This window comes from Arachis ipaensis, chromosome B06 (genome assembly GCF_000816755.2).
Source record: "Arachis ipaensis cultivar K30076 chromosome B06, Araip1.1, whole genome shotgun sequence".
Classification (NCBI taxonomy): Eukaryota; Viridiplantae; Streptophyta; class Magnoliopsida; order Fabales; family Fabaceae; genus Arachis; species Arachis ipaensis.
This window is the reverse complement of record NC_029790.2, coordinates 16978612-17003587: the sequence shown is the minus strand read 5'-3', so window position 1 is coordinate 17003587 and position 24976 is coordinate 16978612. Positions and strand designations below refer to the sequence as shown.

At 33.0% G+C, this 24976-nt stretch overlaps 2 protein-coding genes across 2 annotated transcripts; both read right to left on the bottom strand.

Annotated features, from left to right (window-relative positions):
- Positions 5001-5947, bottom strand: LOC110263911. The gene is made up of 2 exons (XM_021105774.1): positions 5867-5947; positions 5001-5763 (listed from the first exon to the last, which is right to left on the bottom strand). Exons 1-2 carry the CDS (start codon positions 5874-5876, stop codon positions 5111-5113), a joined length of 663 nt encoding a protein of 220 aa, XP_020961433.1. The 5' UTR covers positions 5877-5947; the 3' UTR covers positions 5001-5110.
- Positions 7009-7830, bottom strand: LOC107646408. Its single transcript, XM_016350593.1, has one exon. It carries the CDS (start codon positions 7828-7830, stop codon positions 7009-7011), a length of 822 nt encoding a protein of 273 aa, XP_016206079.1.

The window sequence follows — 24976 nt, the reverse complement described above, 5'->3', positions numbered from 1 at the left end:
ATGATTTCAAATAGATGACTTTCGAGTAAACAATTTTTGGCTCTTTTGAAAAAGTTTTAACAATGAACTCATTTACATGGAACTTGATTTAAAGGTTTTAAAAAGTATTACAAAATTGGTAATTGTTTTAAGAAAAATTTTGGATGCGTAATGACGATAATCAGAGTGACACAGCGGAAGGCGTAAGGGAACGTCGACACGGTAGGATGATGGCAAACGAGGTGCCTTGGCAACTTGTTGGATTAGCAACGTTGAAAGTAGGATTCTTCGTGGGGAATATATATATATATATATCCCATCGTGTGATTCGGATTTTCGAGGGCGAAAATCTTTTTAAGGAGGGGAGGATGTAAGAACCCGCGTTTTCACATAAAACCATTTTAATAAAATAATTTTAGTGCCCAGAATAGATTCAAAATTTAGAAGTTTTAATTTAAAAATATAAATGAGAAATTTTGTTTCAGTGAATTTTTCTGAGTTGGAAAATGTATTTCTTTCGAACAGTTTTTGTAAAAATGCATACTGGCGATTAAGCCAGCAGTACCGGCTCTGGTCTATCCAGTACTACGTATTTTGGAAAAATAATATTTGGAAAGTGATTTATTGTCTTGAAAGGAGGAAAATAATTTAGAATCGAAAACCAAACACTAATCTTAAAGGTTTTGGCCCAAAATGGGCCAAACGGATCAAAAATGCTAACGGGTTGGACCAGACCCAAACTGGGCCCAAGGTCCAACATATATAAGTGAGTAAATGAGCCAAGGAAGCTCATTTCAGCACAAAGAGAGAGAGAGAGTTCGGTTAGAGTGAAGAGAGAGTGCTCTTTTCACCTCCGCCTTCCGGGAGCTATAACTTTTGATCCGGAGCTCCGATTGACGAACCGTTTGCGGCCACGCGAAGCTCTTGACGAGCTCTTCCTTTATATCTAAAAAAATCTGGTAATACTTCTCTCTTCACGCTCCAGTTTCGTGCCCTAGGTTCTGTTCATTTTTGGGTTTAGTTTTTGAGTAGATTTTGTGGTTTTGCTTGTTTAGGTGATCTCTAGTAGCGAGTAAATGTTGAATTTTACCCCTAATCACGTTGGGTAAGGTAAGACTTCACTAAACCCTTGTGTTTAGTTGTTTTATGCATCTTATGTTTTGATTTTAGTGATATATGTGTTGTTAGTGTGAGCCTTGGTGTTTGTTGGTGTTGGTTGAGGCATTGGAGCAAGCTTGGTGGCTTCGTTTTGATATTTGGAACATTTTGGGAATTGACCAAGGTATGGTTTCGATTTTCTTTATGTAATATGTAATGTTCATGGACACTTAGGCTAGTAGACCCTAAGATAGGATTGAATATTGTGGGCAGGGACGGACTTAAAGGGGGGCGAGTAGTGGCCTCGACCCCCCCCCCCCAAAATTTTTAGAAATTATATTTATATATGAGATATGTATTTAAAAATATAAAAAATATTATATAATTTAGTATTTTTATATGTATTATTTTTTATTATGTAATAGATTTATGTCTTAATTGTTTAATTTACTAATATTTTTCACTTAACTAATTTAATATCATATCCTCAAGTTTTTGTAACTTTCAAATTAGTTTTTATATAATAATTTCTATATTTATTTAAAAAAAATCATTTATTTATTTTATATTAACATATTTAAAATTTATATTATTATATTAATAATAACTTACGTAGTTATATTTTGGTAATCACATGATGTACTTTAGATATTTTTTTCTTATAAAAAATACTTATTTTTCTTCTAAATTTACGTTGTTGAAAGAAAAACTTTTATAAAAATATTTTATATCTTGTATTCTATAAAGGTATTGTATCTTTCAAATAATTAATAATTTATCATTTATTTTCAAATTTTAAAAAATTTTTGAAAGAATTAATTTTAATTAATAAGATATGTGATCATTTTTAACTAAACACGCTATAAATTATTGGTACTTTATAATTTTATAATGTACTATTGATATTGTTATATTTTTTTTATGTAACTATCATATTAAAAATAAAATTTTTAAAAAATTAACTCTAATAACTATATGTTAATTATTTTTATGAAATGAAAAAAATTTATCTAAAATTCGGCCCCTCCATACTAAACTTTCTGGATCCGTCCCTGATTGTGGGTGTATGAGTAATTATATGTGAATTAATGTTAATTGTTGGTGTATAGAATTATTGTGGATGATGATGATTACTTATATTGATGAATAATGAGACTTTTGAGAATTTAGATGATGAGTTAATGTGAAATATTTATGGTGGATTGAAATAAAGGATATTGATGATTATGGTGTTTAATGACATATATTGATGATGATTTATGATTGTTGGTTATGGTGGTTGTTGAGTATTGTTGGGTATCATTGGTGTTGATGTGCTTTATGAGGGATAGGGTTTGATCATGATTGTTGGAATTTATGAGGATTTGTTTTGGTGGTCGAGGTTGTTGTTTATTGATTATGATTATGAGTGTGAATTTATGATTTTGTAGAAAATTATGGATTTGGTAGTGAGATATGGTATAATAGTTGAGTAATTTAAGTGAAATTAAGGAGAACGATATGAAGAGGTAATGTGTTATGTGTGGTAGTAGTTTATGATGTTTGGGTAGGTTTTGATTTGGTTTTGAAGGGAAGGTTGGTTAAAATTGAGGTTATGAGGTTTTAGGTAAAAGTGGAATTTTGATGAACTTTGCTTGATCATAACTTTGGCCTTGGTTTTCAAAATTTGTTGAATTTGGTTTATATTTAAAGATTATTGGAAACCCTTCGATTTGATATAAAGTTTGCAAAATTTGGAATTTTGTAGAGGAAGTTATGATCATTCAAAATTGGTGTTAAAAATCTGAAATTTTGCAAAGTTGCAGAATTTCAGGATTTTCTGATATGTGCGCACGCACACCCTGTGAGAATTTTGACCTGTGCGGACGCACACACACTTGTGCGCACGCATAGGCAGGGAAGTGCATTCTGTTGGCAGCGCTAGCATAGCTTGAGCGCGCGCACATCAATGAAGAATTACGACCTATGCGGACGCACAGCCGTGTGCGCACGCACAAGTCGGGAAGGGACGTCTGTTAGGGGCGCTCGCACGGCTTGTGCGAGTGAACAGACTTTATAAATTTTAGTACCTGTGCGCACGCACACCCCTGTGTGTACGCACACTTTCAAAATCTTCCTGGGCGTGCGCACGCACACCCCTGTGCAGACGCACACGCCCTGTTTCATAAATTTAAACTTTGTTTTCAACTATTTCACCTTCTCGACAAGGTTGTAAGCTTCTATAACACCATTTTAAAGGTTTTGGGCCTACTTTTGAGTATGGGAATATGGGAAATAAGCTAAGGGTTTTAGTTGATGTTTGTTTGGAAAAGTTTAGAAAAACGGAGGCCTAGGTTTCTGGCGTACTGAAGGTGGTCCAATGGTAGGTGAAGAATGGTTGATGAATGAGATGAGAACTAAGGAACTGTTGAGTTCAGAAATGAAATGAGAATGAATAGTGGTTGTGAAGAGTCGAGGGCTCTGAATGAAGTGATGGATCCATCTTATGCTAAAAATGTTTTTAAAAACCACTGTACTACTTTTATTGAGATTTTGAGACGCTATGCGCCCGGGCAGGGGTTGAGGTTGGATCCCGCCTGTTCGAGGTAGCTGCGGCGGCATAAGGGTGGTGGTTCGTCCTGCTTGCGCTTAAATGTGAGGTCGGTGGCAATAGGTCCCGCTCGCATCCCTTCGAATCCATAGAGCGTGCAGGCACATGTACCTGGACAGTGATCTGAGCATTATATCTCGGGGGTTCCCATATGAGGATTCCGAAGGGCGTCGTCTCCATGGAAATGTGTCGGGTTGGCAGTTGAATCGACAATGTGATATCACAGCCAATAGGGCAGACATTCATCATGTGCATCTTATATATGCTTGCTTGCTTTGTTTACTTGAGTTTGCTTAATTGTATAACATGCCTATCTGCTTCTTGAACTACTTGTTGTATATGAATATTACTTGTGTTTTACTTGTTTGTATTAATTGTGATTATCTGGTGCTGAGGAGGTTAGGTAGGCGGTGGCGATGGGATCGCACGGAGGTTAGGGTGGCGAGGGCTGTGGGATACAGCGGTGTGACTAGTTTAGTTAGAATTCCCCCTAAGTTTAGATAACCCTGGTTTATGGTTTAAGTTTGTTATATATATTTATTTGTTTTGTTCTCAGCTTGAATATCTGTATGTGATGTGATGTTCTAGGATTGTCTTCGGCGTCCCGGAGCCTTACATCTTACATCATTGGGCACTATTACCATACTGAGAACCTCCGGTTCTCATTCCATACTTTGTTGTTATTTTTCAGATGCAGGTCGTAATCTACTTCGATGAGATTGCGGATATGGTGAGAGAGCGGAGTATGGTTCTTCCTTGGTTTATTTACGTTTTTCTTTGTTATAGTGGCTCTCACATCTTTTGTATATTTATCTTTATGGCCTTAGAGGCTTAATTGAGAGATAGGTCGTATAAGCTATTTTACTTCTAAATCTCTGTATCGTTCTATTTGTAACTAGTCGGCTTAAACTCCGCAAGCTGCGGCTAGTTCTCTATGATTATAATAATATTGTATATATATATATATATTTTATTCTTTCATCTAAACCTTGAGTCTTGTGCGTTAGTTTCGTGTGAACGTTTCGCGCTTTTGAAATTCTATTTTTGAGCTTACTCCTTCATCAGGATTCTAGATCATATTATTTCCTTCTATATACATATATATGTATAAGTCTTAGGACTGCCGTAATCTCTTATTAACCTTTGCTTTACGGCTAGAGGTAAGGCTTAGGGTAATCGGAGTGTTACAATGTCTGTATTGATTGTGTTAATTGTTATCATGTATTGTAAAGCCTGAGTTAAAAGAGTTGGTGGTGTGTACCCTGTATTCATTGAATGAACAATATGTAAAAAAATGATAAAATGTACCCTGCATGAGATTCACTGGGACAGAAGTTGCTAGTGGAGAGGATCTTCTCCTTGGTGATAATTTTGAAGGCCTTTTTATTCCATGATCCTAGATAGAAAAAATTTACATTACACATAAATGATGATTCACTTGAATCACAAAAAATTTAAGAAATGTAAATAGGTAGTTACCTTATGAGAATCTTCTACATCAGAAGCAGTTAGCTGAGATATATCTATCTCTACAGGTTGTGCATTAGAAGTGGCTGGTGCAATCTCAGTAGACTGCACAAGAGGATTGTCTTCTCCATCACGTTGGTCACCATCATCTTGAGGCTGCTGAAGTTGTTGCTCAGATGCAGGCGCACCTCCTTCATTTTTCTTCTTCTTATCAGCCTCGGCAGCAGCAGCATCACAAGCTCTCTTCTTCTTACAACCTCTCTTTGTATGTCCTTTATCACCACAGAAACTGCAAGTAAAGGGGCCCAACTGCCTCTTTAGATGAACATTATCTCCATTGTTACTCTGAGGCTTGGGATCAGCTTTAGACTTTTTAGATCCTCCACCACCCTTCTCATCAGTATCCATCTGTCTTTTCATCTGTAGTTTTCCAGGTTTCCTCTTTATTTTTGGTGCATGTGGCCTGTTACATTCTTCTGTATGCTCCCATAATGTTTGTCTAGGAATTGGATTAATATGATGATTATACGTTTCCTTGTATGACTCCATTGTTAGCAAGCGGTGACAAAAGTCTTCTGGTAGATTGTTAACCCGAGACAGTGCAGCACATGCATGCACACAAGGAATACCTGCATACAAACAACAGCCACAACAACCATGGGTTTTAGTCATATACCATTAATCAGATTATTACTATAGCACAAAAACAATTATTATAGCAATGCAAATAACCTGTAAGCATCCAAAATTGGCAAGTACATAGTCTTTTTCCTAAGTCCACCACATGATTAGTTGGGTGTCCATGCACCTCAAACTTTTTGTATCTGTTGTCCCCTGTCCAAATAGGCTTCCAATTCTTAGATTCTTTTCTAACTTTCTCCAGTCGACTCTTTATAACCGGTGTGAGCACTCCAGTGTGATTGTTTAGTTTCACCTTGTTCTTGGCTATGGTTCGCATTACAAACATTCGAACCTCCTCCAACAATGTTATAATGGGCTTGGCTCTTGCATCCTTGATCTTTGTATTGAACACCTCGCATGCATTGTTACAAATGCTATCCAACTTCGGCCTATGGCTGAATGTGCTTCTAGTCCATGCATCTCTTTGCCATTTATCTAAATATGCACATGCATCTTCATTCAGTCTTTTTATCTTGTCCATTTCATCCCTGAACTCTTGATGAGTCATTGCCTTTGCACATTCCCACAAAAGCCCCCTTAGTTGTAAATCCTTCTAACTCTTGTTAAAATTTCTCCACAAATGCCAGACGCAAAAACGATAGTGCACGTTGCGCATCACCTCTTGCACTGTTGATATTAGTCCCTGCCAGTCATGGTCATTTAATAACACATAGTGTATTAGTCCCTGCCAATCATGGTCGATCACCATAACAGTCCCTAACGTAAACTCACCCTCCCCATAATATTCCTTCACATTTAACATGAGTACACATAATAGTCCCTGACATTTAAGTCGATAGCCCATAGTAACAATGTACAATGGTAAAACAACACAGATAGTAACAATCACATGTTAACAGTGACAATAGGCGCACTAGACCATGCCAATCAACATTTCAGTCAAATAAATTTCAAACAGTTCAACAATTCAGTCAAATAACTTGCAAACTAAATGAAACCTTTCTGCACTAATATAGCATACATACTAACAAATGATAAAATCAACATTTCAGCCAAATAAATTGTATTAGTTCATTCACAACATAATTGTCATAACAACAATAACAGTTAATTAATAATAGGATTAATATTTGTCGAATATGCATGGTTACCTTTTGCATATCGGATATAAAGCACCAGCCATTTTCTTTGTAATGTCCCAAGTCTAGATGCAATAATTCAAGAAACCACTTCTAGTTCTCCCTATTCTCTATCTCCACAATTGCCCACGCAATGACGTAGATATGATGGTTCGCATCCTGTCCAACTGCTGACAGAATTTGTCCACCAAATTGAGTCTTCAGGAATGCTCCATCTAATCCAATCAAAGGACGGTAGCCAGCTTTGAACCCATTTTTACAACCACTTAAGCACACATACATTCTCTCAAAAATAACTTCTCCATTTGGTTGAGGTTTGGTACATATTTGCACTATTGAACCGGGATTGGTTTTTAGCAAAGTCAAGCCATAGTCCCTCACCATCTTATATTGTTCCTTTTCATCACCATACACTACACTTCTAGCATCCATCAAAGCCCTCGAGATTGAATTTTTGTTTAGTGTCAAATCAAAACGTGTTCTGAAATAGGTTGTAGCTTCGCAGTGTCTGAAGTTGGGATATTTTCTAATCTTCTTCACAAGCTTGCTGCAGACCCAATTCCTATTAGCAGCCCTATTTCTGTCTTCCCTGGGACATGTGTGGTTGTTATTAAAGGTTTTGATCTGCCAACAAGTGTCTTTATGGTCCCTTGATGCATAAATCACCCAAGGGCACTCCTTAACCTTACAAACTGCCATGCACCTTATATTATCGTTCTTCGCCAGGCGTATGCGCCTACCCTCTTGAATTGTATACTCCCTAACAGCTTCTCTAAAGTCCCACTTTGTGCCAAATTTTATACCCACCTCAAGATGAAATTCACCAAATCTTGCACTCTCCCTAAACACTGGACATGCGTCATCAGAATCGTTGTCTTCTTCTAGTTCATCTTCCGAATTTGGAGGAGTCTTCATCTCCTATGAGTGCCATGAATTGGCACCATCCGAGTCAGCTCCAGGATCTAGACCATATTCTACACCTTCAGCAAAATTACCAATAAAACCAAGATCCACTTCTTCATCACTAACTTCTTGCACAAATGCATCATCCTCGACCAAAATCTTCTCCTTTTCTTTAGCTAGAGGACCAACATTTCTCAATATCTTCTCATTCTTGTTCTTGTTCACCCTACTCCTACTCCCATTGTTGACATTCTTCACCCCAGTATCTGAATTAGAAGAGCTGTCTTCATCAAGATTTGGCTTAAAAAGGCTATCTTCTGCGCTCTCATAAGAGTCAGAAGGCACCTCGAAAGGAATCTCATTATTAAAAACTAGGCTTTGGAATCCTCTGGCAGTAGACCTTGTACAAGGTCTCCTAGATATACTATTTTTTTTGGGTTGCTTGGACTTGTTGGTTTTATCTGTTTTGGTGTTTTGGGTAGTCTTGATGGGCTTTGTGGGCCGGATGCTACCAGTGGGTTTGTTTGGCTTGACTCTACTGACTTTGTTAATGGATTTTTTGGTCTGATTTTGATTGTATGAAACTGTTGATGGTGATTGTGTACCTTTAGTGTTTGAGGCAACTTTGGTGTTTGGGGGTAATGGTTGTGTTAATCTTGGAGAATTCTTTTTCTGTTGTGTATTTCCCTCCAAAACCTTTGGCAGTGATGCTCTATGCTCGAAATATACATCAATAACTCCGTTATTGATCTTAGCACACTTCACCATCTCTCTTATCTCCTTATCATTATTCAAGCTTCTTAGTCCGTTCTCCAAACCTTTCCCAGGAACTTGCCACCAGCATTGCTTTATCTCATCATAACCAAGCTTTTTATGGTAGTTCCTTAGATAGAATACATCTAACGTATCCACATCTAGGTCACCTAAACAAGCCTTATTATCCGGATAATATACCATTGTTCCTTCTTGATCTTCTTTGAAATCACCCCCGTAATGAAACATAATATCCAACATCTCTTCCATCTGAAAAAAAAAATTCAAAACCCATTACTTGACAATCACTATAAACACAAATAGATTTTTCTGTCCTATTTACACTAACTATTCAATAAAAAAATAAAAAGAATAATATATGTACACAAACAGATTTTAGTGTCTTATTCACATAATTATTTGCAGTATATAGTCACTTTATTTAGTACAAGACATATACAATATTGACTCCTAGACACGAAATTTTTAATTGAACATGTATGTTTCAAGTTCCATAACATCACATCTTCTACAAACTTAATAAAGAGTATACTTTTGTGATAACATGTTGCTGTTTATTTCCAATCTTCTAATAAAATTAAAATGGCTTAAGTAAAATAGATCTTTTAAATATTCTCATCATTATACATAAGAAATGAATTAGACAAATTGTATATTATACAAGACAACTGCAGCAGAAGTATTTATAGTATTGTCTACATTACAAGTCATTACAGTATTCACTCATATAACAGACATCAACAGATAAGAGTTTTATCAAACAGAACACTCATGACCATGAAACAGAGCATTATTTTCAAACACAGCATGACCATAATCAAATAGAGCATCTCATGAAACCTCAACCTAATCAAACCATAGAACCATAGTAACAGAAAAAAAAAACCATAATTCCAACCACACTCACAACACAAGCATATACAAAAACCATCATGCAATGCAAAAAAAGAATAAAAAAAATTTACCTTTACAAATGGCAGAACCTCTTGTTTCTGATGCAGGAGGAAACCAACGATGAAGTGTAACTTGATTTTGATGTCTTCTGAGTGCAAGAATTTCAACCTCACCAATGGAATCCTAAGGAAGTAACAGAGCATTATTTTCAAATAGAGCATGACCATAATCAAACAGAGCATCTCATGAAACCCCAACCTAATCAAATCCTAGAACTATAGTAACAGAAAAAGAAACCATAATTCCAACTACACTCACAACACAAGCATATACAAAAACCATCATGCATTGCAAAAAAAGAATAAAAAAAATTTACCTTTACAAATGGCAGAACCTCTTGTTTCTGATGCAGGAGGAAACAAACGATGAAGTAAAACTTGACTTTGATGTCTTCTGAGTGTAAGAATTTCAACCTCACCAATGGAACCCTAAGGTAGTGGCATTCATGAAGAGAGGAGGAACAAGAAGAAGAAAAGAAGAAGACAGAGGGTGGAAGTGGAGAAGACAAGTGAAGGGAAGGTGTGTTTTTTATCAAGCCCGTTTCATATTTTATTTCGGGTCAAACGACGACATTTTTACCAAATTGGGGCACCAACCCAAAACGCCAACATTTTGGCTCTCCAACGTGGCAACTTCGTGACACATCAGATCGTCGGTCATGACTCATCACCGAAAAATTGTCCAGGGACTATTATGGTGCCCGGAGCCGTATCTGGAGGATTACAATGATGCAATTGGGATCTCAGGGACCATATCGGGTAACGACCCGAATCTCAAGGACTATTATGGGGATTTACTCGCACCTACGCATATTTATCTCTTCCAGTCTTCCTCCTCTGTGTTCATCCCAAATCTATTTTTGCTTCCTCCTTCTGCTTCTTGCGTTATCAGTGCCACTTCTTCATCTCTTCTTCGTTGTAATTCATGGTTCTCTAGATTTGCAGTCTCTCACTCTGAAGCCTTTTTGAAAAAAAAAAAACACGACGTTTATGGGATCACTACTTTGTGCGTTCTAAATTTTTTTTGGAGGAGGTCCCAATCAACATCAATGACAGAGAAAAAATCGACGGAATATATTCTTGTTATTTTTGTTTTTGGGTGAAGATTTTATTCTTTTTTTTTGAAAACCAGCTGGGTCCCAGTTTAGTCCGACCGATCGATTCTCGTTCTCTTTGTCAGTTTGATGGCGGGTTCTCTACTGGCAGTTTTACGCTGTAAATCGAATCACAAAAGTGGACAATTCTCAGTCGGATAGGTTCGACCGTTCGGTCTGATCCGATTTTTAAAACCATGAACAATAATCTTTATAATAAAGTGAAAACAGAGCAAGGAAGAGCGAGATTCTTGTTGCCTCCATTTATCACTGCGGCATTTTGTTGTGTTATCTGTAGGCAGTTTAAAGGAGGTTGTTGATGCTCCAAATGTCATGAATATGATTAAAGATACTAAGGCAGCACAAGAGGTACTATGATAACCAAATTATTGAACATAATACACTTATCCATTTGGCAATGCTCAACGATTTTCAAATATTGTTTATTTTATAATATGTTGAGACTGGAACTAAACTATTTGCTTTCTCTTTTTCTTGATTTTTATGACATGCTTTCAAATGTCAGGTTTCATTCTTGAGAGATTGTTTTCTTTTGTTGTCTTGTTCATGATATGATTAGAATGTTAAATTTTTTATATAAAAATTCTCTTGCTCCTAATAACTTTAGTATTAATTCTTTTTAAACATCTATAGGGTGAGATACTACAGATTTTGGTAAATTATATGATCTACATATAATTTCTATTTGCTCATAGCAATGTTATGTACTTGCATCATAAATTGCTGTAACGATTATGGGATTGTTGACAATGAAATTTTTAATGGATATGAATTGGTGTTTGATTTGACTATTGCATTGGCTTAATTTATGATAATGTATGGTTGATGTTGTGGAGATAAATTAGTTAATTGTTAGTATTTAAAAAGTTAAAATTTAAGTTTACCAGCAAATTTACTATCGGTTAAATTCGTCGGTAGTTATTAATTTAATTATTAGTAAATAATATATTACCGTTGGAAAATATCCACTGGTAATTAGTGGCGAACGAAAAAATTCACCAATAAATAGTTACCGGCGAGATTCATACCATCGGATTTATTCTGTCACTAAATCTAACAGTTTCCAATGACTTTCTTGTAGTGATGTTAGGTATCAAATAAATGACGTAGTCAAAATATAGAGATGCAAAAACAAAAAATTTGTATAAAATGTGAAAAAATGGAATAACTTTATTTGAAATTACAACTTTTTTCTATCATAAAAAAATTACAATAGTACTCTCTTTTGATAAAAAATAATATACTTCTCTCTAATTATATAGGATAATATCTGTCAAAGAAAGAAAAGATTCTCAAAAAAACTCAAATGTTTTACTGCTCTTGTTGGATGACCACTTGATGAGAAATGAAATGATAAAGTTTGATTTAAAGGCAAACTTCTATTACATAAATCACTCATAACATGAGGTTGTTAGTCTTCCTCTTCCTCCACCATCGAAATTTGATGGCTATTAATGAGTATTTTTCTCCTTTCATTGTTTAGTTTTTTTTTTCTTTTTTTGTTTCTTTTTCATAAAATTAGTTTTACTAAATTTACAATCTCTCACTTAAAGCTAATTTTGATAAATTCTATGAATCTATATTGTTCGTGTATCCAATAGACCATAGTAGGATTTACACCATTATTCAAACTTATTAGTATTAATTGGTTTTTCCATGACATCTACTAGGTTATCTTTAGTGTGAATCTTCTGCATATTTACACTTTGTATTATTTTCTGAAAAAAAGTGATATTGTACTCCAATGGATTTAGTCGTCTTTGAATAAAAGACTGGATTTCTTGCAATATACAAGGCACTCTGACTATTACAATACATAGAAACTTTTTGTTATTTGTGTTTGAGTTTCTCCATTAATCTTTGAATCTAAATAAATTTCCTGCATACTTGTATAGCTATCATATATTCAACTTCTATAGTAGATAAAGCTACAATAGTTTGTAAATTATATAGCCAACTCACAGTTTCTCCTACAAGTATAAACACATAGCCTATAGTTAGGGGTGGTAGCATGCACCCAACCCGATCCATTGTGAGTACTGAGTAGGGTTGAGTACAGAGCGGGTAGGGTGCGGGTTAATTCTCAACCCTATCTGACCAACCCGCACTTTATATATGTAAATGTTACGGGTGGGTGTTGAACCAATGACCTCTCACTTAGTGTAAAAGGTCTTTATCACTGAGTTAAGATCATCAATTGATAATTTAACACTTTTATACAACATTATATCACAATCCTACACTCAGATCATAGATTCACAGCCCCCAAACTCCTCAAGAAACCTTATCTCTGATTCTCTTCTCTCAAATCTCAATTTCTTTGCAACTCCGTGTTCCCCCCACTCCTTTCGTCGGTGCTGCTCGCTCACGTCTCTAACATCCCCGTCCAACCCCTCAAAGAATTGCGAGAGATATATTTGCTATCTCTGTGTTTATCGTTTCTTCTGAGTCTTCTTTTAGCACAAGTGGTCAAGTCATTGCTCCTCATCGTGGTAGACTTCAAGATACTGTGAAAGCTTTTATATGTAATCAAAACTGATTGTGGATAGTATATCGTCAAAGATCTTATTTATGATTCAACTTTTCTATTTGTTTATGTTAATGCTAAATTTTTATATAGATTGATTAATAAACAAAATTATTATCGTTGATTTTTAGGTAAAAAACTTGATTATCAAACTACAAATGATAATGATGATGATGATGATGATGATGATGATGATGATGATGTATCTGAAGTTATAGACTAGCTAGTGATGATGTTGTTGCAGCAAATGGAATGCTCATGGACTTACAATGATTTTATTTGTGTTTGTGTTGTTAATTTAAGCAAAGACTTTTATATAAAATTGAGCATTTGATGATTATGTTGTTTATGGGACGATTGTGTTATTTGTTGGATGATTGTGTTGTTTGTATTAAATTTTTAATTTGCATGCTCATTAGGTTATATAATAATATTGAATATTTGTGAAAACCCGCAGGTAGGGTCGAAAATACCCATGGGTTAACTGCGGGTAGGATTAGAGTTGGGTTACTCTCAACCCATGGATAGCGTTAGGGTTGGGTCCAAATTTTACCCTACCTATTGTCACCCCTACCTGTAGTAGATTTTTCTTTGACAAGATCACATGGAAAGTGTGAATCAACATATCTATTTTGACAATGATTTCTGAGAAATTGTACATCACGTAAGTAGAACACCCAAATATAGGTAAAGAAGAATAATTAGATTATTGCTTACTTTTCCATATCTCCATTGGTGTCTTCAACCTAATTATGATTGACGGTGAACGATTTATCACATAATAGGTGATTTTAACAGCTTCTACCTAAATTGACTTGGCTAAACCTGCAATTTGTAACATAGCTCGTGCTCTTTCTAGAAGAGTCCTATTCATTTGCTATGCTACACCATTTTGCTGAGGTGTGTGTGGAATTGTGAAGTGTCACTAAATACCTGCTTGCTTACAAAATGTTAGAAAATGACCATCTATATATTCTCCTATATTATCTAATCTCAAATACTTGATATTCTTTTCAGATTTAAATTCTAATTTTTCTTCGAATTTCTGAAATATCTCAAACACATCTGACTTCTTTTTTATCGAATCCATTCATAACCTCCTAGAAAAATCATCAATAAATGATATAAGATATTTTGCTCTACTTAGGACCATCTCCGATGACTCTCATACATCAGAATGAATCAATTTCAATATATGCTTGTTCCGAGTAATTGATCTACCAAATGTTAATCTATGTTGCTTGTTTGTAACACAATGCTCACAAAATGGTAAGTTTACCGACTTGAACCCGACAATGAGATTATCTTCCACAAGAATATTCAAGCCCCATTTTAACATGTGATCTAGTTTGCAATGCCATGTCATCATCATTTCTTTTTGGCTTGATGAAGTAGCTGATGCCTCTGCCTCTTACAAAGTATCTTCTGTAAACATGTATAGATTCATTGCAATATTTTCTGCTTTTATTACCATAAGAGAATTTTTAACAACTTTTAAGATTCTATATTCAATATGGGTCTTGCAAACAAGTTCATCTAGTTGCCCAATTGGCAATAAATTCTCCTTTAAGCTTGTCACGTGTTTAAATCCTTGAAGTGAACAAATAGAACTATCAAATATTTTTATTTTGATAGTACTAACTCCAACAATTTCTAAAGCATGATCATTTTTCATAAACATAGATCCTTTCAAGAAAGCTTTATATGTACAAAATCAATTACGAAGAGGAGTCATGTACCAAGATGCTCCTAAATCAACAACACAGACATCAATGAGTTGTTTGTTGCTTTTAGAACCAATTATTGCTTCACCATATAGGATTTTTCTATTATCAGAGGTACTTGCATCACATCATTGAGAACTTGATCCTTTTGTAACATTCTCTATACTCTTCTTATTCCGACAATCTTCCTTAAAGTGCCCTCTTATACCAAATTTGTAGCATTTGAATTACTTCCTTTCTCGTAACTTTGGTTTACTTTGGCCCACTGGAACCACATTCCATTGTTCTCCCTTTCGTCATCAACAATGCCTTTACTTGCTTTGAGCTCTCTAATCTATGTTCCTTATTCTTGTGCTTGGATTCTTCAAAAATCACAGCAGCCATACAATCAAAGGAAAGATAATTAGCCAAAACATTATTAGCTAAGTTAATAATGAGTTGATAATATGTATCTCATAGACTTTGAAGTAGAAGTTCTGCACGTTTATTTTCTGCTATGTTGAAATCTAACGATGAGAATTAAAAACATAACGTATGTAGATGGTTGATGCATGTGATTCGTTGTCAATGTGGATTCACTCATTCGAAGAGTATAAAGTCTTCTCTTTAAGAATATCTTGTTATGAAGTTACTTGACTTCATATAATTTGATGAAAGTATCCCAAATTTTCTTTATTGTCTTTTTCTCTACTGTACTTGACAAGACTAAATTAGCTAGTGTCAAGTGTAAGTTTGCAATGACATTGTCATTTATCTCTTATTTTTTATCTGTAATCCCAGCATACTACAAGAAAAATTTTGAGTACCGTCGGATTTAGCGTCGGACGTTAGCATCCATGACTCAGCAGTCTCTGCAGTCTCAACAAAGTGGACAGGATGCCGCTGATGGATCTGCGACCTCAGTTGTCGGCCTCGATTTGGTTTGGCACAAGACCGCCTCAGCCCTGTATAAGAACCACGTATATGGTATGGGGTCGTTCTTCACCAGTAGCCATTGCACCTCAACATTGAGGCCATCGTCAGGCTCCGCCACCAGTCAAGCCGTGCAACCCGAGGAACGCGTGGATTTTAGGCTCCAGGTGTGCAGGAGCTCCAGCGCAGCCTTCACCAGCAGGCTAAGGAGCTTAACGATTATCAGGAGAGATATCAGGAGATCCTTACCCGCATGACGTCTACGGATGAGCTCAGGCTGGAGTTTAGGGAGTCGCTGGAGCGGATGTAGCGTATGGAGGCTTAGATGGAGGAGTAACTTTCCAAGATGTGCGCCGCTGGCATTGACCCTGCTGGTGGCAGCGGTAACGCTGGTGGCACACGGACATCATCACCGCCTTCTACTCCATCGACTCATGGCCACAAGATTGATGACGACGACAACTACCTAGATCTGTAGATATTAGGTTTTTGTTTTATTGTTTTATATATTTATTTGATATACTTGACTTTTATTTAATTTGCATATTGTATTATTTAATTATTTTAAATAAAAATTCTTCATTATTCATGATTTGACCACTAATTGTGCAAAAAAATTTTAATTTAAAATTAAAATTGACAATTATTTTAAATTTAAAAAAAAACTGATATTATTGTTGGAATTACCGAAGGAATAATCTGATGGTAATATAGCGCGAAACAACATGTTTTTGGTGCCATTGTTACCGCCGGAAAGATCCACCAATAACAAATTGGTTTTTCAAGCAGGTGATCTGCCAGAGAGTCTAATGGTCAGACGAAATAAATCTGACAGTAAACGTTTACCAGCGAAGTTTATACCGTCTGATTGTTTTCGACAATAATTTTATTACCGTCAGATTTATTTGATAAATCCGATGGTACTCAACACTTTTCTTATAGTACGTATTTGTACCTTCAATTGCTAATTTGCTGCCATGCAGTTGTCTTTCCTCATAATAGCTTTTATCTTTAATTTCCAAAAGAAAAAATTATTCCCACTAAATTTTTGAATCTCATACTTTGATGCTATTTTTTAATATACAGTAACTTGCAACAACAAAAATTACTAATCAATAACTTTTAACTCTAATATTACTGTTAGGTACCAGATAAATGACGCAGCTAAAATATAAAGGTGAAAAAAAATTAAAAATATGTATAAAATATGAAAGAATTGATTAGATTTCTTTGAGAACTATAACTTCTCAATTTATTACAAAGAAATTACAATAACTCTATTTTGCCAAAAGAAAAATATACTTTTCTCTAATTATATAGGATATAGGTGAATACCTTTTAAAAAAAGAAAAAAATTCTTAAAGAAATTCAAATGTTTCTATTGCTGTTGTTGGATGACTTGATGAGAAAGTTAAATTTATAGGAGAATCTCTATTACATAAATTATCCATAACTTAATATTGTTAGTCATCATCTATCTCCCTCCAATATCAAAATTTGATGGTTATTATTAAAGAGTATTTTTCTCCTTTCAATGTTTGGTCTTCTTTTTTTTTCTATAAAATTAGCTTTACTAATTTTATAGTACAAACGTTGTTGTAACTAATTAAGTCTAACTAAGTTGATAAAATTAAAGTCCAACATAAAACTAACATGCGCGTGTATAAACGTACACGCTTTTTCTTATTGATATAGCACATAAATTTTTGTTAAAAAGTATATAAAATTATCGATATAGTACATAAATTTCTGTTCCTAGCACAAAAAAATTTTGTATATGACACATAAACTTGTGGATATAGTATAGAAATTTGTATATATAGCACCAAAATTCTTGCACATAAAATATATTCTTATCAATATAGTATAAAAAAAATTTCATAGCCTAAAAAATTTTACTAAATACTTCTATTGCCATTATTTTGGGTTATGTGCACCGAAATTTTTATGCTCAATAGTTTCACTGCACAACTCAAAAATTTCTTTTACTTGAGTTTTGTATTGTGCACATTAAAATTTATGTGCTCAGAGCTTTGCTGAATATATATTGGAGAAGAACGTGAAGAAGAAGTGGGTAAGTCAATGGTCTGAATATGTGATCCTTCAAAATTTTTTGTGTTGTGTATCAAAATTTGTATTTAGTAATTTTGTTAAATATATATATAAAAAGAAGAAGAAAAAAAAAGGAAGAAAAGAAATCAAATAAAAAAAAAGAAAAAAAAAAAGAGGAGGATGACAAGGACAACAATGATAACAAAAGAAGAGAAAGAGAAAAAAATGGAAAAAAAAATTAAACGAAAGGAAGAAAAGAAAAAGAAGCGTGCGTATATTAAAAAATTCTGTTACTGCCAATGTTTTTATACTTTAATTATGATTGAATCAATAATTTAATCTTTTGATTTCATACTATAATTACAAATATTCTTATTTTTATTTTCGGGAATATAATTCCATTCGATATATATGCATACTCTTGACATATTAAAATATACAATGAAAGAACTAATTTGGATTGATCGAGTGGTCATCTCATCACTTATTCGCTTAAATAAGTGTTGAGAATTCAAATCCTATATTATGCATACAACAACTCATTGATGACCAGCGACAAACTATTAAATAGAGCTCAGATCCACAATAAATTAGTCATTTGCCTATCAAACTAAAAAATACTGTAAACAACTAAAAAAATAATACACAATTAAAGTATAGAAAATTTTAGCTAAAATACAACAAATACTACTAATTAATAATTATGAGTAAATTAAAAGAAAAATATTCTCTAACATCCAATGCCAAAACTTCATTAAGCACAATACATCTAGCTAGATTTACTTTTAATACTTTAATTAATAATTTATTTATGAATTAAAAAAGATTAAAATTTTTAAAAATAAAAATTAAAACTTTACTAATATTTTTTTCTTAAAATGCTCTCGTTCAAATCTCATAATCCAACCCCACTCCTCGTATCCCTTACCTTTCACCTCAATCCCACCCTATCTTGTGACTCTCACTACCACACTTCTGTCATCATCGATCCACCATCGATCATACTTTTATCATAATCATTTTTAATATATCTCTCTTCTTTTTATCTCTCTTGTAAGAACAAAAGAAAAGAGAAGAATAGGGATAAAACAGAGAAAGAAGAGAAAAAAAAGAAGAAAGAATAAGAAAGAGACGGCGGCAGCAGAGACAAGAGTCGCCATTGCCGCCGAATAAGAAATAAAGGGAACGATGTTCCTACCGATTATGAACGAAATAGAGAGAGACTTTTAACCCCACGTCCAATTAACTTTTTTCTTACAACAGAAATTTATAATAAATTATCACATTTTTTTCCATTACTCTTTTTCCATTTAGCTCAAACTTTTTCATTGTTGAACATAATAAATTATCACATTTTTTTTCATTATTCTTTTTCCATTTAGCTCAAATTTTTTCATTGTTAAACATAACACTTTTATTAGTGTTTTCAGTTCCACATAATTCTTGATCATCTTCACTTATATGAATTAGGATTTTATTTTAATTTTATTTTTAATTATTAGTAAAATATTTTAATAATTTTAGTTATTTTAAATTCTATATTCATTTTAAATCAAATAAGATATTGAGACATAACTCAATTCTATACACTTTACATAAAATATAATATAAAAAATTAATTTAATCTTTATTTTTCAGTCTCCATTTCTTAATTTTATCTCTTAATTTTAATCTCTCTTCCAAATAGGCAAATAGAGTCGTAGTGTAATGTTCTTTCCATTTGGTTGTTAAACCAAAAGCTATATAAGACATATCACTTTCTTTGCAATAAGTAGTGTATATTTTTCAAACATCACATTTTTTAAAACGAAAATACTACTTATTCTTTAAATTCCAGTCTTTGATCGGCCTTTAAATTTAACAATATATTATTTTAATTTTTTATACCCACTTTTACGGTATTAATTATTCAAAAATTTTAAAAAGTTGTTTGCTTTTTATTTTTTATTTTTTCCAAAAACTGAATAAAAAATAATTTTTAAAAAATATCTAGTTACACTATTTTTAAAATTGTGTATTGTTCTAATTAAATTCTCCTCTTCGAAAATAGATCCTCTCAATTGTTGAAAAAAATTGAAGAAATAAAGTGTTATCTATAACTTTTTAATACACTTTTTCTCATGTTTTCTTTTGATCCTACTTATAACAATTAATGGTAAAAGATCAGATTTTATTCTCTCAATTATTAAAAAAAAATTGAGAGGATCCATTTCCCCTCTCCCCTCTTCTTTTATGCAGGTGAATCAGCCTGCTTATTATCCCTCCTTCTCTGCATACATTTTGTCTTTTCTTTTGAGTGTCTGCTATATTGATGGAGTCAAGATAGATCCATGCCACCCAGCACCATCTAGGCTGAACAAGTTATTTTATTTTATTTTTTTAGAAGAGGTTTTCAATCATCGTTTGTTGCACAATAATACAATAGTGAACTTGAGACGGTGATCAACATAGCCTCGGAATCATCGAGAAAAAAAAGAAAAAATAAATAGTGGGATATATGTGTATATAATAAGTTGGATTAAAGATAAGGATAAATATAGTGAGATTCGCACAACAACAAAGAGACAGTAGATGGTAAGCTAACTCATATTATTAAAGTGAATCATCAGAAATAGATGTAGGAAATTAGGTTTAAATGGGAACATCTGAAAAGAATCACAATCCCTCCATTGGATATTCTAGGCTGCTGTGCTTAAATTATATCTTTGCTTCATGAAACATAATTTGGAGTCAACTACTGTACTCTCATGGAAATTTTTAATCCTTTACCGCATAACAACTCTATTTTTTCATTATAACTAACCCTACGTTACATATTCATTTGGATTTCTTCAAATTTAACTAACTTCCGCTACAATATAATAAATCATTTAAAGGTCACCAAACAATTACCAACGAACTTTCCTTGTGAGTTGTGACAATAAATTAGTGAAGGTCAGTGTTTGACTCAATTGCTTACAACTTTTTCCCTTTAACCCTAACTGCTCTTGACATTTTGTAGACACACAAGCTAACTTTCTATATAAAGGTCGCACTATGTATGGTTAAATGGATAAGTCTAGAAGAGGTCCAATTACTTTAAAGAGTAATGTAATTTGCTAATTCACTAGTTCTAAAACTACACATCAAATTTTAGCGACTAGGTCTCAAGAATATATACCAACTCCGAAAAGTAGAATGAGGAGAAAAAATCAAATAAAAAAAGAAGAATGAGAAAAAAAAGAAGATGAAAACGACAATAATGACAATAAATGAAGAAAAAAAGAAAAATAAAAAAAAATTAAACGAAAGGAGAAAAAGAAAAAGAAGCACGCGTATGTTAAAAGATTCTATTACCATCAATATTGTTATATTTTACTTATGATCGATTGAATCATTAATGTATGTAATCTTTTAATTTCATAATATAATTACAAATAGAGTTCTGCTAGGGAATTAACTAGGATCCAGTCAACTTCTGCTAACTTTTTAATAAACTGGATCTCGAAATCCATCTTAACAAAGATAAGTTAATATATATAAATATTTTTTTTGCTAATTATTGTGATATTTCTTTTTCATATTAAATAGATATTTTTTAATGTATTTTTCGAATTTTTTATATTATAGATGTGGATATTTCTATTTTTTTAAGAATTATATGGGTTTTTTTAAATCGTATAGCTGGGCATTTAATTATAATTAATTGAGTTGTTTAATTCTTGGCTGATTATACACTTAGTTATCTATACTTTTCCTTACAAATATTCTTATTTTTATTTTCGGAAATACAATTCCATTCAATATGCATACTTTTAACATATTAAAATATACCATTAAAGAATTAACTTGGGTTGGTTGAGCGGTCAATTCATCACTTATCCACTTAAATAAATGTCGGGCGTTCGAATCCCGCCTTGTGCATACAGCAAGTTATTGGCCAGCGACAAACAATTAAATAGAGCTCAGATCTGTTACAGATTATTCATTTAACTATTGAACTGAAAAATACCGTGGACAACAAAAAAAAATAAAACACAATTAAAGTATAGAAAAAACTACAACAAATACTACTAATAATTATGAGTAAATTAAAAGAAAAATATTTTCTAACATCCAATGCCAAAGCTTCATTAAGCACAATACATCTAGCTAAATTAATACATATAGCTATATTTACTTTCAATATTTTAATTAATAATTTATTTATGAATGTTTGCGGCCCAGCCCAGTTGGCGCTCCGTCTAATCCGACCCGGCATGCGACCCCACCCAACCCGAGCGGCCGGTATGCGGGGCATCGCACGTCCGGACCCTGACCCGGACACCTTTTCTCTAGGAAGCCAGCTACCTGACAGCTGGAGTAAGGAAAGTTTCAGGAAGGTGGGTCTATCCTCGTGGGACCCACCCCACTGATAGGGTATATATGGGGAGGGCTTTACCCCTCCTCCAAGATACGTCACTAGCACCCCTAATCTCATAGCTGCTGCGTACTTCCTGACTTGGGCGTCGGAGTGTCATTGCAGGTAGCTCCCCCATACTTCACAAAGAACTCGGGAGATCGTCTGCCCACGCGTTTCGCACACAGGCTCAGGTCTAGGCTGGTTCCCACTCCCTCACCTGGAGCACCACTCCAACCCGTTCGAAACCTCGAGCAACCGAACAGAATGAAACATTACATTTTAAGGTTGTGTTTGTTTTGAATTATTAAGATTGAGATTTAGAGACTAATATTCAGTATCATATTTGGTGATCATAAATTGGAACTAAAATTTCAGTTTTAAATATAAAATTTAAGTCTTTTCAATACTTCTAAAAAGTGGAATATAAAGGACTAAAATTTTTAAAAATGGATATTAAAACTTTACTAGTATTTAATATAAAAATTTAATTTAATCTTTGTCTCTCATTTTTCATCTCCAAATTTCTATTTTTCAGTTTTAATCTCCCAAATACGGTTCTCTGCATTTAGTTGTTAAATAAGATATGTCACTTTTCTTGCAATAAGGTCCAGTTTGGGTAAATAATTTAAATAAGTTTTTTTGAAAAAAAAACTTACAACATAAGGACTTTTATTAATAGCAGCTTATAAATAAGTTATTTTGTGTTTGGATATTTAGTTATAAAAGTACTTATTTTAAAGTTGTAGCGTTTGGATAAATAACTCAAAAAATAAATTTTTTTTACAGAAGAGAATGAATATTAAAATAACGATGATAACAAATACTTTCCAATATTGAATGTTGATTTTACATAACCTAATCACTAATATTGTGTATGATATGGTAGGTGAAAATAAAAAATAAATATAAAATATGTGTCAATGTATATTTTGTTGTTGTTTTTTATTTTTTTACTCCTATTAGAATCTCTTCTCTTTTATCGAGATCAAGAACTTGCTATAATTAACTATGAAAATAATAGCAAGCTATAATAAAATCACATATGAAAAAAATAAAATTTAAACTGAAATTTTATACCACAGTTAAATACAAATTTAATAATAAAAAATAGAGTGATAAAATGATAAAAAAAATACTTAGAAGGAATATATGCAGTAGGTTGTTCAAATGCAATATTGTCTGAAAATGGTGGTGGAGGATCATCAATACTTCTATCAGATGAATCATTACGTGAAAATGGTGAGGTTTGGAACATTGCGTGAGAATGATGGTGGAATTATGGTGGAAGGTCAATACTTCTAGCAGACCTTGCGTGAAAATGGTGGTGAATGGTCAGTATTTTTCACAAAGTGAAAAAGGAAAATAGATTTTTTTATGTTTTGAAATTAAATTTTTTTTAAGTAAGTGGTAGAATGACTTATGAAAAAGTAAAGAAGTCATATATTTCTATTTTTCAAAAAACTGTAAATTAATTTTTTAAAAAATTAAAAATTTTTTTTAAAATGGTATCAAACAGACAAATTATGACTTTTTATAATTTAAAAGTAAGAAAAAAAAAGTAGCTGTTACTTCCCAAAGGGACTTTTAAGTAGTGCATATATATTTTTCCAATCACATCTTTTAAAATCTCGAGTGTCTGCTATATTTAAGGAGCAAGATAGATCCATGCCACAAAGCACCATATAGGCTGAACAAGTTTTTTTATTTCATTTTATTATTTTAAAAGAGGTTTTTCTATCATCGTTTGTTGCACAATAATACAACAGTGAACTTGAGACGCTGACCTCGGAACCATTCGAGGAAAAAAAAAAGAAAAAGAAAAAATAAATAAAGTGGGATATATGTGTATATAAGAAGTTGGATTAAAGATAAGGATAAATAGTGAGATTCGCACAACAACAAAGAGACAGTAGATGGTAAGCTAACTCATTATTAAAGTGAATCATCCAATAAAAGAAAAAAAAATTATGCAACAAACTTCTAATTTCTTTCCTACAATAAGAGAAATAGATATAGGAAATTAGGTTTAAATGAGAACATCCGAAAAGAATCACAATCCCTCCATTGGATATTCGAGGCTGCTGTGCTTAAATTATATCTTTGCTTCATGAAACATAATTTGGAGCCAACTACTGTACTCTCATCGAAATTTTTAATTCTTTACCGCATAAGTGCATAACAACTCTCTATTTTTTTTATTATAACTAACCCTACGTTACATATTAATTTGGATTTCTTCAAATTTAACTAACTTCCGCTCCAATATAAAAATCATTTAAAGGACACCAAACAATTATCAACGAACTTTCCTTGTGAGTTGTGACACCCAATTGCTTACAACTTCTTCCTTTTAACCCTAACTGCTCTTGACATTTTGTAGACACACAAGCTAACTTTCTATATAAAGGTCGCACTATTGCATGGTCAAATGGATAAGCCTAGAGGAGGCCCAATTACTTTAAATAAAAATAAGATTTTGAAATATGCATTAAATATACTCTAAAACCACCAAATATTTCATAGTCTCGTGAGAATAAAAATAATGTAATAAATTAATTATTTAGAATTTAATTCACATAATACTCTATATTTAAATAAAATATATAGGGATATTTATTTCATATGTTAAATACATATATAATTAATTTATTATTCAATAATAATAAATAGAAATATTTTAGACTTTTACTTTATTCAATGAATTAAACTACTTTATTTTG